Source organism: Haliotis asinina, chromosome 12 (assembly GCF_037392515.1).
Source record: "Haliotis asinina isolate JCU_RB_2024 chromosome 12, JCU_Hal_asi_v2, whole genome shotgun sequence".
Taxonomy (NCBI): Eukaryota; Metazoa; Mollusca; class Gastropoda; order Lepetellida; family Haliotidae; genus Haliotis; species Haliotis asinina.
In genome coordinates, this window is record NC_090291.1 from 50,157,807 (window position 1) to 50,181,354 (window position 23,548).

The 23,548-nt window shown below is 41.3% G+C and overlaps 1 protein-coding gene across 2 annotated transcripts in view; it reads right to left on the reverse strand.

Annotated features, from left to right (window-relative positions):
* The window catches only part of LOC137257944 (mesenchyme-specific cell surface glycoprotein-like), a 33,734-nt gene extending 15,097 nt beyond the window's left edge, over window positions 1–18,637 (reverse strand). Inside the window, exon 1 of one of the 2 annotated variants that reach the window (XM_067795457.1) lies at window positions 18,409–18,637. In XM_067795457.1, coding sequence (XP_067651558.1) covers window positions 18,409–18,607 — 199 coding nt within the window. In that variant the 5' untranslated portion in view covers window positions 18,608–18,637. Of the gene's footprint in view, window positions 1–10,427; window positions 10,735–18,408 lie in introns of those variants that run through there. The other variant, XM_067795456.1, reaches the window with a different exon arrangement.
* Between the last annotated feature and the right edge of the window lie 4,911 nt (window positions 18,638–23,548).

Sequence of the window (23,548 nt, forward strand, 5' to 3'; positions counted from 1 at the left end):
CTGAGCCGCCACTTATGATTCGAGTTTAGTTTTACGCCCCTTTACCAGTATTCCAGCAATAGCACAGCAAGGGACACCAGACATGCATCCTATCCATGTTGGGAAACCACCCTGTGTCTTCGGAGTGACGAGCGAACGCTTTAACCATGAGGCTATCCTACTACTTTAGTCTTCCAGGAATGTTCCAGGAACCGGAGGGCTGGGGAGGGGGTTGCAATAGACAAACGGAAGCCAGGGAGCGTTAATCCAGGCGTGGTTGATGTGGTAACAGTGATGGCATGTAACAAGTGGACCTTATTGGTAGTGTCTACAGGAAGACATATATGATGGTGTGGTCCTGGTTCTTCCTGATGTGCTCAGAGACAGCAGATTTAAGGTCACTTATGTTGACGGATGCCTGATGTTCTTTCAGTCTGGTGTTGAGGGCCTAAGGGTTTCGACGATGTATGTGTCACCTCAGTCACAGAGGATTCGGTATACGCATGAGTAGTATAGGGATCTTTAAAGAGTCACATTTGACCCAGTTCCCCACATTTGACCCAGATTAGAACAGTCCCTTGGCAACGGGGTATATTTAGATCTATGGTGTCAACACCGGTATGTCTATATTTAGACCATGAGTCACATAGAATTCCCCACAAATTATTCTTAGACTCAGCTGGATCATATAAAGCACCCAAACAGCCCTCCAGATCATTCCGACTTCACTTGCCAGAGAGAACGTATCCTCTCCAGTCTACGTTCTTAACTCTACTGGTTCTGGTACATGTTTACCTTGAAGACAGAAAATGGAAGCGGTTCACCGGGAGATCCTAAGGAAGAATTATTCTGGCCTCGTGCAGGCCATACAGCGTGTAGAAGAAGTGGTCGACAAGCAAGTGCAGTTTAATGTCCTTACTTGCCTCATGAAAACTGACACTATTGAGAAACCACAAGCCTCCTTTGGCGGGTCAGAGAGTTACTCAACATGCTACCTCGACGAGGAGCCCAAGCATACACCCTGTTCTGCAAAGCCCCGGAGGAATGCGGAGACACAGAAGCCATGACATTGCTGGGACTAGAGACAGACAAGACCGAATATGATGATGGTCGTTACCTATGTACGGACAACATCCCTCTCAAACCTCAAACACAGTTCCAAGAACGGCTGAATTCCTTTCAGTCTTGGCCTGTGCAGATGAAACAGAGTCCTAGTCAAATGACATTGTGTACTTGCTCAGAGAAGATGCTTGCAAGTGTTTTCGATGTGGCATCATTCTCAAGAACTGGGAAGTCGATGATGATCCCCTGGTCGAGCATGAAAAGTGATCTCCAAACTGTCCGTACTTGGCCCTGGTAGGAGTTCCTCAGAAAGAGATGGCCCGTAGTCACAGTCACAATCAGGTACAATTTATCATTGAGCGCAAGAAAGAGGTTGTGTCGCTGAGCCTACCAAGCACGTAAAGTATCCTTAATGCCAACATGCAGGGTAACTATCTTTGAGAAAATATGGCAGGTAAAACGTCGTTGAAGAAACCAGGCTGAATAGGTGTCATGGTGACATTTCATGGATACATATTCTTTGGATGGACTTGTGTCATCACATTATTGTAAACGTTTACGGGGTCTAGTTGGGAGTCACAATAAAGGCTATCTCACTTTTCCATATCTGACCCCAAGTATCTGATGACGTGATCTGTATAACACTTCACGAACGGAAACAACAATAACACTGGCTTGCGTGGAAACCCCAGGTGTGACAACAAATACTCGTGGAATGGGCATGTGCCAAGATATTACACTGCCTTTTACCTAACGCCGCACATCAGTGTCCATGACATGAGACGCAGACTGTAAACAAACTAGACAATCCAGTGACTGATGCACTAGAATCCAGTTTGATGAGCTTGAAATTACACCGCCTTCACAGTCATAATTAGCTGTGTGTGTCGGTCGTCAGCATAGAAAATAGTCAGAAACAATAACATTTACTCATATTTAATATTTACTATAATTACCTCACTAATATATATGCTCAAGGTCCGAAAAAAATGCAAACAGGACATCTGAGAAGCAATACTTCCAATATGCTACTTATTTGTTTATTGTCATCAGGCTATGTACCCAGATACGTGACCATGCATAAGTATACCGGTGGCTTTGCCCGCAAGCATTACCAAACAGATTAGCCTACATTTTCCTTAAACAAGTACGTCAGAATACCAGTCCAAAGCCAATTTGTCTTTAGGTTGGTGCGTTAGATATTGCACAGACAATCTGAAGAATAGGCAAAGAATAAGGAAACCTAAGATTCATATTTTCAGCTTTCACGACGCTCGAAAGTTCCTATAAGGTGTTATTGACATGTAAAATGCATCTGCCAGGATAACATGCAAAAATTATGCAGTCGTGATGCTGGAAACCGGCAATTTCATTACTAAACGAATGGCGTCATGGGAGGATTCTGTTATACTGTTAGTCCTCGAAGACATTGAGCTGAGCTGAAACTTACCCACCATGTAGATAAGCTTGTTGCCAGAGTCAAACGCCATTTGTTCCAGACCAGGGAAAAGTTTGTAACGCATATCTCCATCTGTTCCGTAGGAAGATGGCAGGTATAGAGTGGACTGTTTGATCAGGGATACCTTGTAACCACCCACCCCTACCAGGCTCACCAGATACAGCAGTTTTAGGGTATCCCACATATTTCCAACACAACTGGTTTTGCTTAACACGCATCGTCCACGGGTCATGGTGGGAGATGTACCTCGTGTCTTATGACTAGGGTGATGTCTCATGGTTACCCTCAGGCTGTTTGCAAGACTGTTGTGTTACGGACGTGACAGGTACGTTTGTGCGGTGACAAAGGTAGACACAGGTGTGTATGTAACTAGTCCTTTAAAATAGGTAGGAAAGCGGATTCACTTATGAATAGGTGTACTGACACACTGCTACTGTAGATTTCATACTGGACTTTCAAATAAACGTACCTGAAACCCTATACGACACAAGTGCAGATTTGTTTGCTGTAGCAGGATTATCGAATATGACTCATTCTGTTTTCATTTAATGTTAGGCGCTGACTTAAGTTTATGTGCACGGACAATGCTTGACATGAACGACAAGCTCAAGGAGAATGCGATAATATTCATTGTTATGGGGACCAAAGTCTAACTCGACCAACAAAGTGTCACCTTAATTTGAAAACTTTCCTTTACATAACAAGGGCAAAACAGCCTATTCTGGCAAAGTAGGCATTTTGTACGTATCCTGTACGTGTAAGGGAGGCAACTCACTGACAGTTAAACGACCTGCGTTGCTATAGACAACAGGGTCATCCCGATAAGACTTCTGGTTTAGACATTGTCTCAAGCTTGGTCCGTAAGTTCTCTGTACAGTATAACGGAAAAAAACTGAACTTCGTGTTACTTTGATATGCCTTTACATTCAACACAATCTAGACCCCAGTCTCTAGAGGTTGTGTTTCTTTCGTGTTTTGATAATTTATTGACCAAATTGTGACGGAATCACAAACACACATGTTCACAACTGCCATTCCGAGACACACAGCTATCTTTAACATTAAATGATCATTATGGATACGTGTAGTGCTGATTTAATGCTACTTGGAGTGTTTGGTGTAGGGGACATGCTATAAATTACAACTGACAAAATTAAGTTTTACTGAATGTTTGTCATGTGATTTAAAATAATTTATAACACATGACTCTAGTGTGTAGGTAGCGGTTTGTGGTAATCATGCGCAAACACGCGAGATATCGCGTACTCAAAGTTATTAAAGCATGGCTGACACATTGAGTAACCTTCGCCTTCAGTGCCAACTGAAAGCTCCACTTCATATGATAAATATGTACCAGCATGCAGCATGTAATAGAAACGGTTCTGTGCGCCAATGGAAATTTCATTTTTATTTTTATTTATTTTTCTGAACGGGAATCTTACTGTAAGTAACACCAGACTACACCTTGTAACACTGTATTCATACACGGCATTGTACAACTTGTTCAGCTCCACCTGAGCTACTCTACATAATACGCATATGCATTCAAAATAGACCCAACCAGTTGTGACACGGTCACGCAATGCATTAGTATTCACTCGATCAAGTCAAGCTGTAATAAGCATTATAAAATACTGAAGTTGTATTGCATCCTTTCGGCTGTGATTTAGTGGCGTACAGGGATGTGCCAATTGCTATATTTAGGATCCAGAGGATTTTTTAAAAAACTTCCACAACATAATAAAGATTTTCATGACTATACGAGAGGTAACTGCACTCCTTTGTCATCTATGCTTTTATGCAGCCAAGCTGCTGGTTGGAGATAACACTTTCTCCCTGGATATGCCGGCGCAAAATGGTGACCTATAAAAGACAGATTTTCATGTTCAAAACATTTTACGGACACACGTGTCCCCATATATAATGATTGCCCATCTTAACGCTGTTAGCCCTTGTAAAGGTTGGTAGCTACTGTTTCTACTATCAAGATTGGTCTTAAATGTGAATGGTTTAGTTTTTATCGCGTTTAGCATCATTCAAGCTGTCTCGGCGCGGGTCACCAGACATGGGCTTCACGTGGGCTTCACACACTGCATGCACGTGGGGACTCGAGCCAGGGTTTCTAAACACCGGTGTACACCCCAAGCATTGGTCTTAAGGTTGACTATTTTGTTTGTGCACGAGTGAAGCTGAAATTTAACCCCAGTTGTCCAATATCGGGCCTAAAGTGGAGTACTGGGTTTAGATGTGTGGTTTAGATACATTGATTTATTGTCTTGCACTTCTGTGGTGGAGAGAGTGTCATTCTGCCGCCCTGTGGGTGCACAAGTGATCGGTCAGGGATCACTAGTGACTGGTTGTGTAACAGGTAAGAAATCAGAGGGTCTCAGAGTGTGCAAGGTTGCTGACCTTACCCCTTCGTTGTAATTTTAGAGAGAAACATTAATTTTTTCGCGAGACATTCAGCTAGTCGAAACTTGTTTGGTGTCATTTTTCAAATTCTTCGCCTTTTCCTTTTGAGTAGTCACCCTTTAACTACAAACCATACTCAAAAGAATACAAACTGTGAAAACTATCTAAATTGATTAGTGAAAAGCAGTTAGGACACCCGGGGCTTATCTCACGAAGTAACCTTTACTAAAGTTAACATTTAACCCCATAATTTAACATTGCACTAAGGCCACCTTAGTAACTTACGATCACCTTAGTGCTCTGTGAAAGGAGGCCCAAGGTGAGAATTAGACAACGGGGGATCATGAGTGATTTCGTAATCCACATATGAGAGTTTCTTCGCATATTATTCTGTTCTGTACTTCACACACCCTAAAAAAAAGAAATTTTCTAAACACTTGACTTGCGTTTCTAAATAATGTGCCAATTTAGTAAATCCGAACAATGATTGGTTAGTATAATGCGTTTATATTGTTACATCATTGAGAATATGTGCACCTACTGTATTAAAGAGCATTGCTTCACGTGTTATTTCAAACTCTAGGGGTTGCATGTTTACGTAGTGTGAAGGTGCCAAGTTCATTCATGTATGTATTTCATAATTGCGGTATGTGCTCAAACAATTTTCTGAGCTGATCTAGAAGACCTTAGTACCAGGAATAAACTTTTCACGGCATGGCAAGACGCATGCAGATTGTCATAAAATACCCGATGGCAGTCCACTGGCATGTATGACACAGGGCATCTTTCGAAATAATCGTTGGCGAGAGGCCCAGTGCCTGTTATTACTGCATCGGGCCGGCAGTTTCAAATATCTGCTTGTGGCCTTCAGTATATTATCTGGTTTTTTTTCACAACTGGAATCTTCCCCTTGTTTTTTGCCCTCTTAACGTTTGGGAATCGTCAGTTATCATGTTACGATAACATACTTTCACTTCTTGGTATTTCAGCGTTTTGCGCATAGGAATGTCGACGACGTCTCTCTGCGCTATACAGTGACCAGTGTAGTCTTATTTGATTTTAACACAATGGGCCTTCAGATTTAATTCAGGGACTGTAGGTTTTAAAGCCTGCACCTATTTGCAGAGAAACACCAACGACATGGCCGCAAGGAGCCCGTATATAATCCCCGTCGAACATGAACATCTTTTGGACTATCTTGGAGGCGATGTTCGAGATATAGTTCCTCCTGTTCAAAATCAAGAATTCGGTGGCTGAAGCAGGCACTCCATGTAGAAAGGCAGATTATTCCAATGCTGAAATGTCGGCGATTGTCAGTATATGAGGAAGACAATGGCATAGGATATTCGTGCGAGGAAAGACCACTGAAGAGGTCAGTACGCACCAGTACAACCACAACAACATTTTTGGAACAGTGTGACAGTCAGATAATTGGTGTAGTTATCGTAACCATCCTCGCTGCATTGTTGATGTTTACGGTTAAATGTAGCGTTGTTTAACCTGCAGACAACCTTGTTCGTTTACGAAACAGTATTACCATAATTTATCCTGATTGTGTACCCAGTCTTATGCTCTTTCTAACAAGGATAATGAGCAATGCTCAGAACAACTACTGGAATACTAGTATCAGATGTTTGGATTATCTGCCCTTTGTGGATGAATGTTTCTCGTACAAATTATACGGTTCATGATATTTTCATTTAGATCACAATAGTCCGTAATTCTTCGTTATTCATTAAATATACTGACATCCATATTGCGTCTGTAGTCATAGAATAAGCTAATCCTAACACTTGTTACACGGGACGATCGTGCGTTACTTCTAATGACAGATATAACAACGTCATATTGTCAGTTTTCAGTCACACTAACAGCAAGTTACATGTTGTTGAGAATAATGCTTCTATGATGAATGTTTCTACTCCTATTAGACTAGTGAGTGAGTTTAGTTTTAGGCCGTTTTTAGCAATATTCCAGCAATATCACGGCGGGGGACACCAGAAAATGGGCTTCACGCATTGTGCCCATGTGGGGAATCGAACCCGGGTCTTCGGCGTGACGAGCGAACGCTTTAACCACTGGGCTACCCCACCACCCCCCTATTAGACTAATGCCCACACCTTGGAAATATATAATTCAAACAGACAGATAGACTAATATCTAGTCTGTGAAATGAATATACGTTACAGAAAAGAAATGTTAATAAAATTATAATCATAAAATATACTGAAAAAGAAACGGTTTGTCTTTTCATTTCAGGTATAGACTTACCACATATTCTATGCCTGATTTTCTTGGACGTATTTGTTTCAGGGTCTGCATTATAAACAGCTTTCCACTGATAACAGCCGCTTCGTGGAGTTAATCAACACCACGAAGTTTACTCTTTAACGGGACTTACAGTAAAGGCGGACCTGATGGTCGTCAGCTCTACTGCGCACAAAGATGCGCGATGCGTAACATTAGAGTTCATAAGAGTTCGTGACCTGCCGTTTTATGCATATCATTACATATGTGGAAGTCTAATGCAAGGAAGGAACGAGGAGCTGGGAGATTCCCCCGAACATCTGGTCTCGCTTCATTTGGGGATTTTGCTTGACAGTTGGGTCGAAAGGAAAATGACAGGTTCGGGGACTGTGAGAAACACTGAAAACCCGTGCTCACTTTCTAATCATGAACTTGTAGTTACAGTTGTATCGAGCAAAATCGTTTTAAATGGAATTTTTTAAACTGAGGTGCTATGTCTATAGCATTCCTTCGATTCGTTTTACATGATTTGTGGACGTTATTTCAAACCCTTGTTCTAATAAAAGTGATTTCAGCATAGTACGATTTGCTCAGTCTGTTACCGATATTAGTTGACGAATGTATTGCAATAACTGTTTACCCAAATGTTTATCGGGTACATATTGGGGTACAAATAACTGTGCGTAAAACTGCGACTTGTTATCAAATATCACGCTACAAAGGAATACCACACTGCGTAAGCTCTGCTGTGGACACAACAACGCAATAAAGTTAAGTGGTCGGTGTGAGGAAATGTATAGGGACTTAACTACGATTGCCTATCGGTGCCACTTTTGCGGCTTAACATTTTTCTTAAGTTCTCCTTGCTTTGAATGTTATTTCGCTGTTTCAACTATTTTTTCTGTTGATTCCACACACCCCGCCCCCTAAGTAATGGAAGGAATTACGGAAAATTTGAGGGAATTGCATCTCAAATGTAAAGAAACGCAGCCCATTCGCGAATCAGTTGCAGCGATATCGGTAGTTTAGTGGAAACAACATAAACACAACGCCCTTATCGGAAACAATGTCGGTAATGCTTGAAACACACTCGGCCATCTTCGGAGATTTGTCGGCTCCGTTCCGACGCGTCTTGAAACTCACACATCAAAACATGGCGTCACAGGAAGTAGCACCCGTGAGTTTTGTTTTTAGTTTCTACCGTTTTCATTTTTATAATTATCTATCTTTGACCATCCGTGTTGAATGCGTTTAGGTATGAGGTGTTGTCGGAGCTATAGACTAATTTTTAAGGAAAAGAGCGTCATAAGTCATGCCCCCGGAGGTTGTTTACGTCTGAACATCGGAAGCATCCGGGGTCATGACTTATGACGCTCCGTGATTCCGTAATTTGCTGTAGTCCCTCGTTTCTGGTTTCCCTTCAGGTTTCTGTCAAAGTTTGGAACTTTTAAGTATTTTCTCGTTACATTCAGTTTCTGTCAAAAACTTGAAATTTGAAGTATATACTCTTGATATACTCGTATTTTCTTGTTACGTCAATTATAATTCCGTTTGTCGGTACTTCGGGTATTGTTTCGTTTCAAGTATCTTTCAAAAACTAAAATGTCCCTTTCAAAGTGGCAACACTGGGCTTTCGTACTTAACTACCAACCTAGTGTCAGACAATAAACAAAGGTTCGGCAGTTAATCTTGAGGCTGTAATGACGGCCATGTTTGCAGATCTGCGAAAGTGCAATAAAACTTCTTTATATTACACCGTATATCACCCACATATTGTAAATAACTTTTTTTCATGATGATACATGCAGAAATAGCAGTCACGTAAACATCAAATCTTTTACACCGAGGCTGTGCAGCCCCGCTCCATTGTGTGGAGGTCACATCGAAATCTAATCCCTGAATCTAACTCAGAGGACTTTGATAACCATCCTGCCAGCAGGGAAAATCCTCAGTTGTTATGACGGGCGTTCTTTGTATTCAGTTAATCCGATTTTTAGTGTTTCGAAAAGCTCATCAATCCTGGAACCTCGGCTGCAAGAAGGTAAGGAAATTCTTAAAGTTTGTTCTGAGATCGGTCATACAAGAGGTCATAGTCGAAAAATTATCATATGCCAAAACTGTACCATCCGTGACCAACTCGTGTTTTTCCGGAAACAAGCCGAACAGCCCCTCTGGAAGACAGTCTTTCCTCAGTACTTTTTGTTACACTGCACCACTGAGTCTAACAAAACCTTATGGGAGGTCGCGTCAGGTAACCTTTGAGTTTGACCAATCAGAACACAGCTTACCAAATCGCGAAAGTGGACATTCGCACATACCTTTTGAACTTTTTATCTCGAAAAGGTTCATACCCGAACGATTCCGAATGTTATTTAGCGCACGATCGCTTCCGGGTGATGCACACGGCGTACGTACTGCCATGACAACGGTCAGTCCTTACTCACGAAGAAATGCGGACAGATGACACAAGCGAATACGCTTACCTTTCAGTGGTACACATGGGTACCCTTGCTCTGCTGAAGTGTCAGTAACTCCCACATGCTACTGTAACTCAGACACGCCTTAATCACCCGTGAATGTCCCAGGGTAGAATAGGCCTTCAGCAACCCATGCTTGTCATAAAAGGCGACTGTGCTTGTACTAAGAGGCGACTGATGGGATCGGGTGGTCAGGCTTGACACATGTCATCGGTTCCCAATTGCCCAGATCGGTGCTCATGCTGTTGATCACTGGATTGTAAGATCCAGACTCGATTATTTACAGACCGCCGCCATACAGGTGGAATATTGCTAAGTGCGGCGTAAAACTAAACTCACTCACTCATTCACGCCTTAATCGTCACAGAGGCATCCAGGCATGACGAGGCAAATGTGTTCTAAATATGCCGTTTGAGATGCATGGGTCTAAACAGTTTGTGCAGTCTCACGGTTGACTAGTTTGGGCAAATTTTAAAATCCACATTCAGTAAATTTACATTCCTAAAAATATGTATCACCATTACCTGCCTCTATGCAATTTCATCGTTGGTTAAGTTTTATACATTTCGTTTGGTTCATCAATATGGGAGAGGACAAAGTGAGAAATTGTGACAGTTTAGCTTAGGACATTTTGTGAACACTGAAAACATAAACAAACACAGTGGAATCGTTATGGAAATACAACCAGGATCAACGTTTAGAAATATTAAATACATTGCAGGTTTTGTGAAGCATTTTCTACCACCACCACCACCACCACCATCATCATCTCAATATTATAATTAACTCACCTACGACGTACGCAATTTTGGTGGAGTCGTCATAACTGTCTTGCCCCGCCGACCCACCGAAAAGTGCATAATGGGCGGTAGCGTTAGGGTTGTAATGATCAGGTATGTACAAAGTTGATCGTTTCGTCAACTTGACATCATAAGATTCCACAGCAACAACTACGACAATAGCCAGACAAGCAGCGACGGCAAAGCCTATGCTGGATGGAACCATCCTAGCCACACACTGTACTTTATGATCAGGTGTGTTCTCCGTGTCTCCAGCCAAGTCACTTTTGGTGTTACGCGTGAATCAACTACCTGAATTGACTTGCTACCTGAGCTATGAACAGGATCATGTTAACGCACCCAGTCCCGGCTGACTGGGCTCCTTTCATGGCACGAACAAATACTGCACAGCCCGAAAAACGCATGTTTCGAAAAATGAAATCTCGCGGTCATGCCTTCTACTTGACAAAAAAGAGCTGTATTTCTTTTGCGTTCAGTATATCTTTTCAAAATGACAAATAGTGTTTGCAAACTGTGTTTTTTATTTTTTTTATTTTGTATCATTACATGTGGTTTTATTTCAGGTGTTTTCCTTTCAAAATCGTTAATATATCTGAAAGTTAACTAGGAATATGGTGGTTGATATTGCTAAATCATTGTGAACGTACCTGTTACAAAATTACACCTTTTTAAATATCTTCTCATGTAAATGTCTTTAGTGGGTGAAGTCCGTTTAACTCTCACGGGTCTGCCCTGTGTGGGAGGAAACGTCGAAGTAATGGAGGTCTCATACGTTCAACACTTTGATGAGACCCATGAGACGGTGCTAACAACAAACCTAGAGACCTAACGAGTATGTCATAGAGTTCCCCGACACACAATCATGCCGGCTTGGAACTAGGACTGGAACAGACCGTCTATATTAGACAGGTACTGCAGCCGGTGGTGGGTCTGAAGAGTAGACGTCTTCAGTCGTTCGTCCTGGATTGGTTTCTAGACTGAAACTGGCATTACCACCTTTTTTGGTAACATGACAATTCTTGCCCATTTTCGCACGTTATATTCAAATCCACACTCTTGATATTCAAATCCGCATGAAAAAATGTGTCGCTGCGATACTTTTTCAAGGTGAGTATGGGCTAGATGTCTCTCACGATGTTGACACCCACCAGCACGGAAAATAACAAAGAGGAGAAAGCATGACACTTTCGAAACTGTGTAAGGACGATGGGGTAGCCCAGTGGTTAAAGCGTTCGCTCGTCACGGGGAAGACCCGGGTTCGATTCCCCCATATGGGTACAATGTGTGAAGCCAAACAGTTTGCTAAAAACTCGAATCTAAGAATCTAAGATACAAATGCAGGAATAAGGTTCAGAAATAGCCAACGGACACAACTCTACCAGGGAATGACGGCATCAGAAACCTGGCCGCTCATGCTCATTTCAAGTGATCACTTCATTCAAAGTAATAATATCATAACCATAAGACAATATACGAGATTGACTCAAAACTCTGAGAACTATTCATGTCTCGATTCGACATACCAGTGACGGCCCGACCAACATCAACAACCCAAGAAGTGGGTCCATCATAACACGTTCACCATAGACAATCAGCCATCGTTAATCTACACATTCATGTAGCTATTTTATCGCACTTCTCACGAAACTTATATTCACTGATTCAAGCAACACATTCTTTTAACACGAGGAGGGATACAGCACAGGGGCAGATACAGTTTTTTTATAAAGGGGCGGGGGTGGAGGTATGGGTAGGGGGTGCGCACCCCTTGACACAGATTCCCCCTCCCCCAACCCCACTTGATCCATCTATGCAGTTAAGACAGTAGGTCAAGAACACGCTCACCAGCTTAATTCGTGTGAACCTAACCTTACACGCTCTGATTCACGTATCGTTTCTTTGGGATCTTTATTGCAGGAATACGAATAAGAATGTTATACATTGGAATGTGTCTTGCTTGTGCTATGACAGTGCAAAATTGGCTGTTTTTCTTTCACGTTTCATTTAACGTATAGGCCGCAGAATTTCTGCATGTGTACGAAGCGAAGGTTCAAATGTTTTATTTTCCTCAACTTCCACCGACGGTGGTACATGAGTGAAGTGAAAAATCATACATACATATACACACCATCGTGTGTGTGTGTGTGTGTGCATGCATTATGTACGACACAATATACATACACATTTACATACACAAAGATACCATATACTCATATCTATACTTCTATTGATGCATGTAGTAGACTTAGACAAATCTGTGTCATTTACAGCTTTCTTTGGACACAGTAGTCTTTCAAGTTGCAAAAAGGTTGTGCCAGGTATTGACATACTAAGGTATGTACAGTTTCCATTGTTGGTCAGGTGGACAGTTGAACAGGTATTGAAACTCATCATCAAAAAGGGTGATTTACATAATTCACATAAAAGATCATTTCTGGGAGTGTTTGTCCATCGGCAAGTCGAAACAGGTAGATAATGGTTACTAGTTCTAAATTTAAGAATAGGAAATTGAATCACTTTTGGCACAAAAAGGTTTGGTTCAAATGATAAATCTTGTTTAAAATTTACAGTGAAATCCCTTAAAACTTTGTTCCAGAGAAATTCTCCAATCTGTAAATGTTGGTACGCATACAGTGCACCCAGGTTATAATGCCATGTTTTTGCCCAAACTGATTTCCTGCCTATGAAATACCCTGTTTGTAATACCACCCTGGATGCAATGCCATGTTTTTGCCCAAACTGATTTCCTGCCTATGTAATACCCTGTTTATAATACCACCCTGGGGTAATGCCATTTTTTTTGCCAAAAATGATTTCCTGTCTGCGTAATACCCTGTTTGTAATTCCACCCTGGATGCAATGCCATGTTTTTGCCCAAACTGATTTCCTGCCTATGTAATACCCTGTTTATAATACCACCCTGGGGTAATGCCATTTTTTTTGCCAAAAATGATTTCCTGTCTGCGTAATACCCTGTTTGTAATTCCACCCTGGGGGAGAATGCCATATTTTTGCCAAAAATGATTTCCTGTCTATGTAACACACTGTATATAATGCCATACCGTCTGTGAGTACATACAGGAGCGTTGCTCACATATTCATTATAACCATCATAAGAAATAGTAAGTACAATCAAATACATTGCAGTAACTTACCATAGTATGATCCGATAACCGATAACCATCTCAGATTACTGGTTATTCAACAACAGTTTACGTCTCAGACCTCCATTACTTCGGACTTTTGTCCCCCTTTAAGCAAACCCGCCGGGATATGTGTGGATGGAATACCGTTCATCCACAGTGGCCTTACACTTCCACTCATTCACTCTCTGTGGGGTTGTCATACCAAAGGTTTGTTAGAATTTATAATTAGGAATATGATATTATCATTACAGCTGGTTGTAAATCCTTGACTAAAAAGGACATTTTGTGTATAAAAATAGGTCCGTGTTGTATACCACTGTTGAGACACAAGCCAACTGCACGGTTGATTATCACAAGACTCGTTTTGTACGGTATGGCAAAACTGAAGAAGAAGCATGCCCTTAGTCTGTCTGTTTAAAAAGAGAGGCAAGTGTCAGTTTGATTTGATTTTCATGTAAATTTCCTAACTGCTTAACCCCGAATTCATATTAATCACTCTCACACTTGAAATTAACTTTCATGGAAAACAAATTCCAAATTTCCTACAGATTTAACAGAGTTGATGGTCTTCAGAACAGGTTATATATAAAAAAACAACTTAGCTGTGAAAAGTATTAATAAAAATCGTAATACGAACGTCACGCACGGCTGAACAGTAACAAGATGTCTACACATGGCCAAACCACCAAAGCTGTTGCGATAACCCAGATAAAGACTGGAGCAACAGAGAAATCTAATTTTGTCACGTCACTGTCCTCTAATACGACAGACAACTTCACTGCCTGTCCCTTGTCTGAAATTCTATACTTTTATTGCCTACCCTACAAAACGACACTGCTCGTACTTACTGTGTAGTGGCACTGATCAAGTCGACATGAAAGCTCGACATCTGTTAAATATTTTCCCTTGGCACTGCAAGGCCAACGCTTGACACAACCTTTTTAAAGGAGGACGTCTTCATCTTTTTTCTATTTATTACATTTGACAGCATCAATAGTCACACAGGGATAAACAGTGGGTAGATCACGTGGCTGTCAGATGATCTGATGTCTATATACGATCTACGAAAATGGGATACGATGACACTTGTCAACCAAGTCAGCCAGCATGACGACCCGATCTCGTTACTTTGTCAAGCTCGTTTTAAAAACGAGCTACGTCCGGAACTTTTGATCGACACAAATTGCTTTACAAACCAATCATCAGACCCACAGTGTGTTGAGAATTGTTTACACTGCAGTGTGCAACACGCATGCAAGCTAAATTGTGCATTTCAAGACGTTGGTCATATTTTAGACATTCTGCATACAATGATAGAAAACAATGAAACTGAACACTGCAGCATCCAGTATAAGACATGGTATACACGATTATATGAGCACATCTTTAAACGTAGAATAGTTTTAAAATTTACATCTACAAAATTCATAATATGAGTACGATCTAATTCGCACAGGTCGGAAATTTTGCCCGATCAAAGACACAATAAAACCACATTCCGTTCCTCTGACAAACATACATAGAGCGAGAAACAAGATATTGTCGTTGTTCCCTTCTCCATGCTTGATGATCGCCATATTCAATTATGACCTCGAAACAATCTGAGAGAAGAGGCTCTTTTATGCATATATTTTCCTACCAGAGATAGTGAGTTTAGTTTCACGCTGCACTCAGCAATGTTCCAGCTATATGGTGGCAGTCTGTAACTAATCGAGTCTGGATCAGACAATCCAGTGACCAACAGCATGAGCATCGATCTGCGCAATTGGGAACCGATGACATGCGTCAACAAAGTCAGGGAGTTTGACAACCCGATCCCGTTAGTCGCCTCTTACGACACATATAGTCGCCTTTCATTCCGTTTGTCGGTACTTCGGGTATTGTTTCGTTTCAAGTATCTTTCAAAAACTAAAATGTCAACACTGAAGTGACAACACTGGGCTTTCGTACTTAACTGCCAACCTAGTGTCAGACAATAAACAAAGGTTCGGCAGTTAATCTTGAGGCTGTAATGACGGCCATGTTTGCAGATCTGCGAAAGTGCAATAAAACTTCTTTATATTACACCGTATATCACCCACATATTGTAAATAACTTTTTTTGCATGATGATACATGCAGAAATAGCAGTCACGTAAACATCAAATCTTTTACACCGAGGCTGTGCAGCCCCGCTCCATTGTGTGGAGGTCACATCGAAATCTAATCCCTGAATCTAACTCAGAGGACTTTGATAACCATCCTGCCAGCAGGGAAAATCCTCAGTTGTTATGACGGGTGTTCTTTGTATTCAGTTAATCCGATTTTTAGTGTTTCATTAATCCTGGAACCTCGTCTGCAAGAAGGTAAGGAATTTCTTAAAGTTTGTTCTGAGATCGGTCATACAAGAGGTCATAGTCGAAATGCCAAAACTGTACCATCCGTGACTAACTCGTGTTATTCGGAACAAGCCGAACAGCCCCTCTGGAAGGCAGTCGAAGTAAACCTATCCTCAGTACTTTTCGTTACACTGCACCACTGAGTCGAACAAAACCTTATGGGAGGTCGCGTCAGGTAACCTTTGAGATTGACCAATCAGAACACAGCTTACCAAATCGCGAAAGTGCATATTCACACATACCTTTTGAACTTTTTATTTCAAAAAGGTTCATACCCGAATGATTCCGAATGTAGCGTACGATCGCTTTCGGGTGATGCACATGGCGTACGTACAGCCATGACAACGGTGAGTAAACAGTCACTGAAAATAGTGTTTTTGACAATATTCAAGGATGTTGTCTTGCGGAAATATTAGCTAATGGTAACCATGTCAACAGAAACCCCCAAGCGTATATACTACAGGTCAAATAACTGTGTTATATGCTGATTTTTGTTTGTGGAGAGATCTGTGTTGGTGACCTGAATATTTTGAAAGTCCTTCCAATCCCTAAATAGTAATCGTTGTCTGATTGGTTAAATCTATTTAACCGCATTGGACCGTCACTGGTCGCTCAAAGGTTACCTGACGCGACCTTCTACGGGGTTTTGTTAGACTCAGTGGTGGAGTGTAACGAAATACACTGAGACGAAGTTTAGTTAGACTGCTCTGGAGGGATTCATACTGGCGCAGGAACATGAGAACAAGAACGATAACTCCATTCCTGTTTAATTCTAATGGTGAGCAATATCACCGAAGTACTCATAAATTGTATTTCTGTTTTCGTTTCGATTTATTAACGTTTAATACTGAAACATCTTAGATACAACTAAAAGCAGGAGAGAAACATATTTATTAAAGACATATTCTAGTGTTAGTATTATCAGCTCTCCACCTTATGTTTCCAAATATAATCAGAATTCAATTTCGAGAAAGTGTAACCTTGACTTTGCCCAAAAGAGATGAAAAACGAAATGCGCGTGTAAAAAGCAAATTCGTGAGGTCATTCGTTGCATCTAGCATCAAACTAAACATGCACATTGAATGTGAGCTCGAAAAACAAAGAAAACCCTGTACTCATACCCCCATGGAATTGTAAAATTCTCTGAAACGAAATATGAACGACGCCCAAATAAACAGACTATAATATCCCCAGATATATGAAATATTAGCTCATTGTTAAAAATTCATGTTGGTTAGTTACATATGGATATACCATTTTTGTTTGAAACTTGTAACGGTGTATGATGACTTTTCCTTAAGGTCGCAAGGTCGTTAGAAATACACTCAGTGGGACGCATGAGAGCCGTTATGTAAACCAACGTACGTGCGTGTATTTGAATCTCTCCCCGTCCATGGTGCTATCCTTAATAATATCAACACGAGGCAACACAGTTCTTCTTACTTTCAATGTGACGATTTCTATTTATCATGATTTTATAAGCAAACACATTTAATGACATAACCGATGTAAGTACTGGGGGTCATCACGCGCGTTCTGATTGGTCAGTAGTATATTCGCTCTTAACATGCCTCAAGGGAGGGCATGTGTCTTCTTGGAGGTTACGGAAATAGCCGAGTGGTGACGAAAGGACTCGTACATGCTGTATAAAAAATCACTCCTTACTCATGAAGAAATGCGGACAGATGACACAAGCGAATACGCTTACCTTTCAGTGGTACACATGGGTACCCTTGCTCTGCTGAAGTGTCAGTAACTCCCACATGCTACTGTAACTCAGACACGCCTTAATCACCCGTGAATGTCCCAGGGTAGAATAGGCCTTCAGCAACCCATGCTTGCCATGAAAGGCGACTATGTTTGTCGTAAGAGGCGACTAACGGGATCGGGTGGTCAGACTTGACACATGTCATCGGTTCCCAATTGCCCAGATCGGTGCTCATGCTGTTGATCACTGGATTGTCTGATCCAGACTCGATTATTTACAGACCGCCGCCATATAGGTGGAATATTGCTAAGAGCGGCGTAAAACTAAACTCACTCACTCATTCACGCCTTAATCGTCACAGAGGCGCCCAGGCATGACGAGGCAAATGTGTTTTAAATATACCCTTTGAGATGCATGGGTCTAAACAGTTTGTTCAGTCTCACGGTTGACTATAAGTTTGGGCAAATTTTATAATCCACATTCAGTAAATTTACATTCCTAAAAATATTTATCACCATTACCTGCCTCTGTGCAATTTCACCGTTGGTTAAGTTTTATACATTTCGTTTGGTTCATTAATATGGGAGAGGACAAAGTGTGAAAATGTGACATTTTATGAACACTGAAAACATAAACAAACACCGCGGAATCGTTATGGAAATACAACCAGGATCAACGTTTAGAAATATTAAATACATTGCAGGTTTTGTGAAGCATTTCTCAATATTATAATTAACTCACCCACGACGTACGCAATTTTGGTGGAGTGGTCATAACTGCCTTGCTCGGTCGACCCACCGAAAAGTGCATAATGGACGGTAGCGTTAGGGTTGTAATGATCAGGTATGTACAAAGTTGATCGTTTCGTCAACTTGACATCATAAGATTCCACAGCAACAACTACGACAATAGCCAGACAAGCAACGACGGCAAAGCCCATGCTGGATGGTACCCTCCTAGTCACACACTGGTACTTTATGATCAGGTGTGTTCTCCGTGTCTCCATCCAAGTCACTTTTGGCGTTACGCGTGAATCAACTACCTGAATTGACTTGCTACCTGAGCTATGAACAGCATCATGTTAACGCACCCAGTCCCGGCTGACTGGGCTCCTTTCATGGCACGAACAAATACTGCACAGCCCAAAAAACGCAAGTTTCGAAAAATGAAATCTCGCGGTCATGCCTTCTACTTGACAAGAAAAAGAGCTGTATTTCTTTTGCTGTTCAGTATATCTTTTCAAAATTACAAATAGTACTTGCAAACTGTGTTTTGTATTTTTTAGTTTGTATCATTACATGTGGTTTTATTTCAGGTGTTTTCCTTCCAAAATCGTTAATATATCTGAAAGTTAACTAGGAATATGGTGGTTGATATTGCTAAATCATTGTGAACGTACCTGTTACAAAATTACACCTTTTTAAATATCTTCTCATGTAAATGTCTTTAGTGGGTGAAGTCCGTTTAACTCTCACGGGTCTGCCCTGTGTGGGAGGAAACGTCGAAGTAATGGAGGTCTCATACGTTCAACACTTTGATGAGACCCATGAGACGGTGCTAACAACAAACCTAGAGACCTAACGAGTATGTCATAGAGTTCCCCGACACAAAATCATGCCGGCTTGGAACTAGGACTGGAACAGACCGTCTATATTAGACAGGTACTGCAGCCGGTGGTGGGTCTGAAGAGTAGACGTCTTCAGTCGTTCGTCCTGGATTGGTTTCTAGACTGAAACTGGCATTACCACCTTTTTTGGTAACATGACAATTCTTGCCCATTTTCGCACGTTATATTCAAATCCACACTCTTGATATTCAAATCCGCATGAAAAAATGTGTCGCTGCGATACTTTTTCAAGGTGAGTATGGGCTAGATGTCTCTCACGATGTTGACACCCACCAGCACGGAAAATAACAAAGAGGAGAAAGCATGACACTTTCGAAACTGTGTAAGGACGATGGGGTAGCCCAGTGGTTAAAGCGTTCGCTCGTCACGGGGAAGACCCGGGTTCGATTCCCCCATATGGGTACAATGTGTGAAGCCAAAAAGTTTGCTAAAAGCTCGAATCTAAGAATCTAAGATACAAATGCAGGAATAAGGTTCAGAAATAGCCAACGGACACAACTCTACCAGGGAATGACGGCATCAGAAACCTGGCCGCTCATGCTCATTTCAAGTGATCACTTCATTCAAAGTAATAATATCATAACCATAAGACAATATACGAGATTGACTCAAAACTCTGAGAACTATTCATGTCTCGATTCGACATACCAGTGACGGCCCGACCAACATCAACAACCCAAGAAGTGGGTCCATCATAACACGTTCACCATAGACAATCAGCCATCGTTAATCTACACATTCATGTAGCTATTTTATCGCACTTCTCACGAAACTTATATTCACTGATTCAAGCAACACATTCTTTTAACACGAGGAGGGATACAGCGCAGGGGCAGATACAGTTTTTTTTAGAAAAGGGCGGGGGTGGAGGTATGGGTAGGGGGTGCGCACCCCTTGACACAGATTCCCCCTCCCCCAACCCCACTTGATCCATCTATGCAGTTAAGACAGAGGTCAAGAACACGCTCACCAGCTTAATTCGTGTGAACCTAACCTTACACGCTCTGATTCACGTATCGTTTCTTTGGGATCTTTATTACAGGAATAGGAATAAGAATATTATACATTGGAATGTGTCTTGCTTGTGCTATGACAGTGCAAAATTGGCTGTTTTTCTTTCACGTTTCATTTAACGTATAGGCCGCAGAATTTCTGCATGTGTACGAAGCGAAGGTTCAAATGTTTTATTTTCCTCAACTTCCACCGACGGTGGTACATGAGTGAAGTGAAAAATCATACATACATATACACACCATCGTGTGTGTGTGTGTGTGTGCATGCATTATGTACGACACAATATACATACACATTTACATACACAAAGATACCATATACTCATATCTATACTTCTATTGATGCATGTAGTAGACTTAGACAAATCTGTGTCATTTACAGCTTTCTTTGGACACAGTAGTCTTTCAAGTTGCAAAAAGGTTGTGCCAGGTATTGACATACTAAGGTATGTACAGTTTCCATTGTTGGTCAGGTGGACAGTTGAACAGGTATTGAAATTCATCATCAAAAAGGGTGATTTACATAATTCACATAAAAGATCATTTCTGGGAGTGTTTGTCCATCGGCAAGTCAAAACAAGTAGATAATGGTTACTAGTTCTAAATTTAAGAATAGGAAATTGAATCACTTTTGGCACAAAAAGGTTTGGTTCAAATGATAAATCTTGTTTAAAATTTACAGTGAAATCCCTTAAAACTTTGTTCCAGAGAAATTCTCCAATCTGTAAATGTTGGTACGCATACAGTGCACCCAGGTTATAATGCCATGTTTTTGCCCAAACTGATTTCCTGCCTATGAAATACCCTGTTTGTAATACCACCCTGGATGCAATGCCATGTTTTTGCCCAAACTGATTTCCTGCCTATGTAATACCCTGTTTATAATACCACCCTGGGGTAATGCCATTTTTTTTGCCAAAAATGATTTCCTGTCTGCGTAATACCCTGTTTGTAATTCCACCCTGGGGGAGAATGCCATATTTTTGCCAAAAATGATTTCCTGTCTATGTAACACACTGTATATAATGCCATACCGTCTGTGAGTACATACAGGAGCGTTGCTCACATATTCATTATAACCATCATAAGAAATAGTAAGTACAATCAAATACATTGCAGTAACTTACCATAGTATGATCCGATAACCGATAACCATCTCAGATTACTGGTTATTCAACAACAGTTTACGTCTCAGACCTCCATTACTTCGGACTTTTGTCCCCCTTTAAGCAAACCCGCCGGGATATGTGTGGATGGAATACCGTTCATCCACAGTGGCCTTACACTTCCACTCATTCACTCTCTGTGGGGTTGTCATACCAAAGGCTTGTTAGAATTTATAATTAGGAATATGATATTATCATTACAGCTGGTTGTAAATCCTTGACTAAAAAGGACATTTTGTGTATAAAAATAGGTCCGTGTTGTAAACCACTGTTGAGACACAAGCCAACTGCACGGTTGATTATCACAAGACTCGTTTTGTACGGTATGGCAAAACTGAAGAAGAAGCATGCCCTTAGTCTGTCTGTTTAAAAAGAGAGGCAAGTGTCAGTTTGATTTGATTTTCATGTAAATTTCCTAACTGCTTAACCCCGAATTCATATTAATCACTCTCACACTTGAAATTAACTTTCATGGAAAACAAATTCCAAATTTCCTACAGATTTAACAGAGTTGATGGTCTTCAGAACAGGTTATATATAAAAAAAACAACTTAGCTGTGAAAAGTATTAATAAAAATCGTAATACGAACGTCACGCACGGCTGAACAGTAACAAGATGTCTACACATGGCCAAACCACCAAAGTTGTTGCGATAACCCAGATAAAGACTAGAGCAATAGAGAAGTCTAATTTTGTCACGTCACTGTCCTCTAGTACGACAGGCAAGGTTCACTGCCTGTCCCTTGTCTGAAATTCTATACTTTTATTGCCTACCCTACAAAACGACACTGCTCGTACTTACTGTGTAGTGGCACTGATCAAGTCGACATGAAAGCTCGACATCTGTTAAATATTTTCCCTTGGCACTGCAAGGCCAACGCTTGACACAACCTTTTTAAAGGAGGACGTCTTCATCTTTTTTCTATTTATTACATTTGACAGCATCAATAGTCACACAGGGATAAACAGTGGGTAGATCACGTGGCTGTCAGATGATCTGATGTCTATATACGATCTACGAAAATGGGATACGATGACACTTGTCAACCAAGTCAGCCTGCATGACGACCCGATCTCGTTACTTTGTCAAGCTCGTTTTAAAAACGAGCTACGTCCGGAACTTTTGATCGACACAAATTGCTTTACAAACAAACCATCAGACCCACAGTGTGTTGAGAATTGTTTACACTGCAGTATGCAACACGCATGCAAGCTAAATTGTGCATTTCAAGACGTTGGTCATATTTTAGACATTCTGCATACAATGATAGAAAACAATGAAATTGAACACTGCAGTATCCAGTATAAGACATGGTATACACGATTATATGAGCACATCTTTAAACGTAGAATAGTTTTAAAATTTACATCTACAAAATTCATAATATGAGTACGATCTAATTCGCACAGGTCGGAAATTTTGCCCGATCAAAGACACAATAAATAAATTTATCTAGGGTAAATACGGTAGTTAAAGCCGATCACCGTGGATGCAGACTTTGCACGAGAAGTTGTGCTTGTTTAGTCACGTGACAGAAGGTTACAAGGTGGGACGAAGACATTATTTCGTCACTCGAGGTCTACGCGTTGCTCAGACGAGTAGCTTTGCCTTGGTTTTCATGTTTTATTGGGGGGAAAGGCCACTGGGCTGTGTTGCAAATGTAGGCCACTGGGCCGTGTTAAGCCAATGTGCTGTATTGGTAATGTAGGTCATTGGGCCGTGGTAAGCCACTGGACTGTTGCAAATGTAGGCCACTGGGCCGTGTTAAGCCAATGGGCTGTATTGGTAATGTAGGTCATTGGGCCGTGGTAAGCCACTGGGCTGTTGCAAATGTAGGCCACTGGGCCGTGTTAAGCCACTGGGCTTTTGCAAATGTAGGCCACTGGGCCGTGTTAAGCCACTGGGATGCGTTGGTGATGCAGGCCACTGGGCCGTGTTAAGCCACTGGGATGCGTTGGTGATGCAGGCCACTGGGCCGTGTTAAGCCACTGGGATGCGTTGGTGATGCAGGCCACTGGGTCGCATTATACATTTACGACCATGGACAGTGTGTATGAAGTATGGTGCTGTTTCA